The sequence below is a fragment of the Cryptotermes secundus genome, unplaced genomic scaffold (genome assembly GCF_002891405.2).
Source record: "Cryptotermes secundus unplaced genomic scaffold, Csec_1.0 scaffold266, whole genome shotgun sequence".
NCBI lineage: Eukaryota > Metazoa > Arthropoda > Insecta > Blattodea > Kalotermitidae > Cryptotermes > Cryptotermes secundus.
The window spans coordinates 10,607-17,311 of NW_019726226.1; the positions used below are offsets into that span (position 1 = coordinate 10,607).

General features: G+C 37.3%; 1 protein-coding gene across 1 annotated transcript in view; it reads left to right on the forward strand.

Annotated features, from left to right (window-relative positions):
* Window positions 1-3,142: 3,142 nt before the first annotated feature.
* Window positions 3,143-6,705, forward strand: part of LOC111863965 (60S ribosomal protein L35a) — a gene marked incomplete at its 3' end in the record, with an annotated part of 10,016 nt that continues 6,453 nt past the window's right edge. The window contains 2 exon segments of the mRNA XM_023850798.2: window positions 3,143-3,251; window positions 3,566-3,854. Of these exon segments, the coding sequence (XP_023706566.2) occupies window positions 3,579-3,854 (276 nt within the window).

Genomic DNA, 6,705 nt, shown 5'->3' on the forward strand with positions numbered 1-6,705 from the left:
GGTGAATCGTCCCAATGGGGGAGGCGTCAGCACAGGGTTGTGTGGGCTTGTGGTCGGGTGTATCTTACGCGATGTGTATTGCGTACTGCATTTACAACAAATCATGAAAACACTGGCACAGCTCAACATCCACAGTATGTAGTTAATTGTGGAAACTATTACGTATATCGGAGTGTAAAGCACAACACTTCCCAGTATCTTGTATGCAGGTATAGCACTTGCATCTAAATAAATAAAAAAAAATAAATAAGTGACCAAAATATATATTGTTGCACTTGACAGAAAATCTATTGACAATTGGTGATTAATAGTGTAACGGACCAAAATGAAACAATTCAAAATGAATATCATATTTCCAGTATTCTATAAGATATATTATTATATTTGCCAATTATTGTCCAGTACTGAAGTAGAAGATGAATACCATATTTCCAATATTCTGTAAGATATATTATTAATTTTGCCATATAATCTTGTGCATTGCTGAAATGAAAGATGAATATCAGATTTCCAGTATTCTATAAGATATGTTATTATATTTGCCAATTATTCTTGTCCAGTACTGTAGTGGAAGATGAATATCAGATTTCCAGTATTCTATAAGATATGTTATAAGAGTAAAGATATCCCTGTAACAGGCCATGAAGGCCATAGGGTTATGAGATGTTGAGGCTTCCACATTTTCTAGACAGTCAGCTTATAGATGGCGATAAGGTTGTCAGCCTTATGCACACCCCCCCCCCCGGAATATTCCTTGTACTCATTTCTGTTAGAGGCTGAGTCGACCCCAGGCCCATAGTGCGGCTGGAAGGATTAGGTAAATTGAAAAAATCCACCTCATCGTGACTCGATCCTGCGACCTTCTGGCTTGTATTATATTTGCCATTTATTCTTGTCCAGTACTGAAGTGGAACATGAATATTATATTTCCAATATTCTATAAGATATGTTATTAATTTTGTCAAATAATCCTCTCCAGTACTGCAATGAAAGATGAATATCAGATTACCAGTATTCTGTAAGATATGTTATTAATTTTGCCAAATCCTGTCCAGTACTGAAGTGAAAGATGAATACTATATTTCCAGTATTCTGTAAGATATGTTATTCATTTCGCCAAATAATCCTGCCCAGTACTGTAGTGGAAGATGAATATCAGATTTCCAGTATTCTGTAAGGTATGTTACTCTTTCCCATATAGATTTCAGTATTCATTGTAATTCTGTAAGATATGTTATTAATTTTGCCAAATCCTGTCCAGTACTGAACATCATAATGAAATTAATAATAAATGGAAACGTCAGTATTACTGCTTGCTATATATGATTTATAATGCTTTAATGTAACCAAAAATCCATGTTCTGTGAGGCTTTCAAGTGTAAGTTGTTGCCAAAGGTGTGAGGTTAAATAGAAGTATGTGTGATGGAAACAGAATTTTCTTTAAAGTTCGCCACCTTCAGCTTTCCAAAACACAAGCATTCTATATACATTATAGTTCACAATGTCCAATGCATTTGGGTAAGGAGATTTTGGATTGATATGAATGAAATGTTATGGCTTTACAGGCACTGGTGAGAAACTTTCTGATTTTGCAGTATCACTTCACTCGTGCCCTGTGGAATGGATATGAGTGAAGTGATATTGAACCCAGTTCAGAAAAAGAAAAAGAAACAACAGAGCAAGAACCTCTGCAGCACAAGAGATTAAGTTCCAAAAGCAGGCGCGGCCCGTGTATAGGCACTGCGGAACTGCAGCACCCCCAATTTCCACTTGATATTATCGATAACATTTATGTAATGAGTCCTTTTTTCTTTAATTCTTTCTTTATACTTGTACAATACAATATATAATCCTTAAGCTTAATGTCAGTAGCCAAATCTTTGTGTGGAACTGTGAGTTTCACATTTCCAGTGGCGAGGTGTTCGTTGACTGTGCTCACGCGCACATAGGAAGCTACACGCGAGGCTGCAAGGGAGAGGGAGCACTGCAGGAACGACAGTGTGGCCCCTGGCGTGCTGGTGGAAGGTAGTTTTTTTTTTTACTCCGGGTGTGTTGTGCTTAAAAACTATGAGTTAATTGTAGAATTAGATTATTATCCTGCTTCCAGCTATTCTATTTGATTCATTTTTTTTAGGTGTTCTTTTATTTAAAAGAAAACTTTAACCATGGCCTTGCATCCCCGAGAAATAAGTTCTGTGACTGTAAGTGAACTTCAACAGCTTAAGTTTTCACAACTGTCTCTCCATGAGAAAGTTGCAGTTAAGAAAAGAGGTCGTTTAACACCTGATATTCTAATATCTCAGCCAGGCATAAGCAAGAACAAGAAATATATTCGTAGCTTTAATTCTGAATGGTACAAACGGAAAAGTTGGCTTTGCGGCTGTGAAGTAAAAATGCGCTGTTTTGCTTCCCGTGTTTGCTGTTTTGGGGTGATGTAACAGGACAAAAGATGGTTTTAGAAATATAAACAAAATGAAAGAAGAAAATTGAGAAGCATGAGAAGTCAAAGAAGCACGTTGATAATGTAGTTTCACTGTCACTTTTAGGAACCGTAAATATTAAGGAGAAACTTAGTGAGGCATACAGACTTTCAATCAATGAGCATAATATAAAGGTTAAAAAGAATGGATTTCATTTTTAAATGAATAGATTAAGCTTGAACTGCAAGAATTTAGGTTAAAGTAAGTAAAAATTGTTTGATTTTGTTCTTTTAGGATTTTATCAAGTTTCTGAATAAATTTTCTTTTTATACATGTTTGTTTCCTTTTATACAATTTTAAAACAAAGGCTACAAATTTTCTGGAGCAGCAGCCCCACTAATTTTAGCTAATTTTAGCGTTCTGTTTTATTGATGATGTCGGTGTTGGTGGGCATTGTTCATTTAGTCAGGACATGTCTGCGTAGAGATGGCAGCAGTAATGCTACGTGGCGTCAGCGCGGTCAAGTGCTCCACACCTTATCACTGAACTTCGGGGTTGGTGGTCTTCCATGGTACCACTACAACTTCTGTTTTGAGCAGTTTTTTTATGTCATGTGTGTTCATACCGCCAATTTCATATATAGTGCAGCTGTACTTAATGTTCGTAATCCCCAACTTAAATTCCCATATTATTAATGAAACATTTAGTTATGTCACAAGTCATATGCATAAACAGGACGTCGTACACCTTCGGTTCCCATCGTTCCCATCATCCTCTACGCGGCAACCATAGTTGACCTAGGTCTGCTTGTACGTAATCCCCTAAGAAGAGGTTAGTGAATTTTATTGTACATGGTACAAATAAGTACGTTTTATATGACTGTGCAAACTATTTCAGTTCTAATCGAAGTAATGAATAATTTATTTGGTATTTATTTGTTATATTATATGTAGTTTTAAGGATGGTTTGTGATTCTGATCTGTGAATGAAATCAAACATTCAGAGTTTGAGGTTAAAGGAGTCTCGTGGTCCGTATGAAGAAAAATCACAAAACACAGGTGCCAGTTTTAGTATTGTAGTTTAGCTGCCTATTCAAGTTATGATGGTAAAATATGAAGAAAGGGTATGTCTAATAACTGTTGTAGAATATAATTCATAATGGCTGATGCGGAGAAGCCTGCGAAGTCGAAAACGGAGAAGAAACCGAAAGAGAAAAAAGAAAAAGTGCCCACAGAGAAACCAGCGGAACGACCTCCACTGAAAAAACGACCAAAGAAACGCCATGGTCGGCTGTACGCAAAAGCAGTGTTTACCGGTTACAAAAGAGGCCTGAGAAACCAGCATGAAAACACCGCGTTGCTGAAGGTAGAAGGCTGCACCAAGAAACGTCACAGCTGGTTTTATGTTGGAAAGCACTGTGTCTTTGTATACAAGGTATGTGACAGTACACATAAAGGTGAAAGACTCCTGTAAAGATAACAATTAGAATTTGTGCAACTTATTTTCAACTGATTTTGCAGCACAAACAAATGGCCCCAGACCATATTGTTGATCTTGTCATTGAGGAATGAAAGTACATATAGACTGGCTTTCCACGAATTTAATGGCATGCTGCTAGTAATGAAGTACTAACAATTTAGGTGGTAAAGTAATTCTGTTTGAATCATGTCCTGTGCTTACTTGAAGAATGTGTAACAAATGCAGTAAACCCTCGCTAATCTGAATTAACGAAGCGAAAGAAATAGCCCTAGAAGACAATAAAAACTTAGAAAACAAATAAATGGAAAATTTAATAATATAGATAGTGCTGATGGAAGCAAATAAAAAATATCACTGTAGACCCTTTATTTAAAAACTATCAAAAGACAAGCTGTAATCCAGGGTCTCCATCCAGTTCAAGCCAATCTTGGATATTTTCTTGCATGGTTTCAGTCTCCCCAGCTGCCCTCAGGACAGTGTGAAAGTCCTCTTACTCCTATATCTCATGTGTCTTTTAAAGTATATACTCCACTGTGAGCAGAATTTTTCATGGTTCAGCCCAGATTAACTGTAACTGGATTAGCGAGGGTTCGTTGTGTAGCTCGCATGTATGATTAGGTTAGCGTAATGGTAACGCAGACATATTTCTGAGATTCTCTGTTCAGATTTTATCTGGGACACTGCCTATCCTGATTGAGGGTTTTTATGGTTTTCCTCAGTCTTTCCCAGCAGTTACTGGGATATTACCTTGATTAGGCCACTGCTTCTTCCAGCTCCTTTCCAATTTTTTACCCATTTGCCATCCTCTATTGGACACTATATAGTGCGGCTCCAGGCAGCATCATAAAATAACCTATCAGAAGAAAAAGAATTATGCATCTTGTTGTATGGTAGTTACAGGGAGTAGAATTTGTATGAGAGATTTTTTCTATTTTATGAGATTATTCTTTTTATGTGCATGATTGTTTATTATCTTCCAAGCATTTAGTGATAGTTTTTATTTTAATTTGTTTCACATACTAATTAGGATGCCTGGAATATATATATAGTTTGTATTTTAATTTGTTTCTCATTCTGGTGATTAGGATGCATGGAATGTATATATAGTTTCTATTTTAATTTCACATTCTAGTGATTAAGATGCATGGAATATATGTATATAGTTTCCATTTTAATTTTTTTCACATTTTAGTTATTAGAATGCATGGAATGTATGTATTGTGTCATGCAGTATTAGAATTCTGTATTATGTATCACAGATTATTACACTTCTTTAGTCTACTTTCTTTCTTAAGGGAAAACTATAGGCATACTGTGCAGTTTGTGTATTCTTCCCATTTTCAGCTTTTGAAACAGTTGGTTTCCACAGTGGTATAGGAATGTATACCATTAGAGGCTGCTAACATCATCATGCTTTATGTTTCTTACATGGCAGCTGTATGAACTTGAGAAGTGGGAGTGACACGTAGGAATTGTGTTGAACTTTATTTGGATTTCAGTTTGTTGTCTATAGCTGCTGGATGTCTGAGATAGGAGTAAAAAATTATGCATGAAGATGGATTATAAACACTGTTGCGAATTGTATATCAATTAATGTTGAAGCCTCCAATGACAAACAAGGTGACTGTGAAATTGAGCTTTTATCTGACAGATCTAGTGTAGGCAGAATGCGTATATAAGAAATGACAGCAGTGGTAATAAGGACGGTAACAGCAACAGTAGGTGAACTATGCAAGACTTGGAAGTTTTCATGGTGACTGGTAATGAAGAAATCTTGGTTGGTCAGCTGCATGAGTTCTTTTATTCCAAACTAAAGCAGCTGAGTTCCCAAGAAGATTTTTTTTCACTAGCAGCAAAAATTTGTGTCATACAATTGAAAGCAGTAAAGGAATCATACTCTTTTTAAGATATGATTCTGTGATCATCCATTTGTGATTTCAGTCTACAAATCTGCAAGTTAAATTGTATTGTGACATGTTGACCCCTACCTCCCCAGCGGTACGCGGCAGTAACGTAACGCTCGCGTTACTACGGTAAGAGGCGAGTTCCCGCCCCGCCACTCCCCTCCGCGGTGACGTAACGCGCAGCGCTACGTACCCGTAATCAACTTCCTACTGTGACGTGGCACTCATTACGCAACCGGCAAGCACTGCAGCTATATAAGTGAGCTGCACAGCTGGTACCAGGCAGTTCTAATGTGGCTACCAGAGAGTTCTACTGTAGCAGTCGGCGACTTCAGTTGTACAGTGACAGCCGCCGAGTTATAATGTGGACATCCCTCGAGTTAAGTAGTCGACGAGCGAGTGTGTTATCAACAGTTCTCCAGTCAGCCGACTATAGTTGAAACATAGCAGCCTGCGAGTGTGCGATAACTAAGAAGTCAGCGAGCGGAAGACTTATTGTGTGCTTTCCAGACATAGTGTTTGCTGTAGTACAGTTATACTCGGAGTGTGTATTTCAGGGAGACTTGTATAGCTCCCGCGTTAGTAGTACGTGAAGACAAGTGAAGATCGTGTTAAGTGACTTTGTTGTAGGGTTTGTAAAGTGTGGAAACCCGTGATATTGTGATAATTAATTGTAGCCGTTATTTGTAGATTGTTAAATAAACCCAATTAACCATCTCTACGGCGTCTTCGGTAACGTAAACACGTTACAATACGTTTCGTTTAAACACATTTGAATCAGCTTAAATAGTTTCATGAATATCCCAAACTCTATCAGAATACTGTACATTACTTCCCTTCTAACTGAATCATAGGCTTTCTTGAAGTCTATGAATAGCTGATGTACTGTCTCATTTTACTCC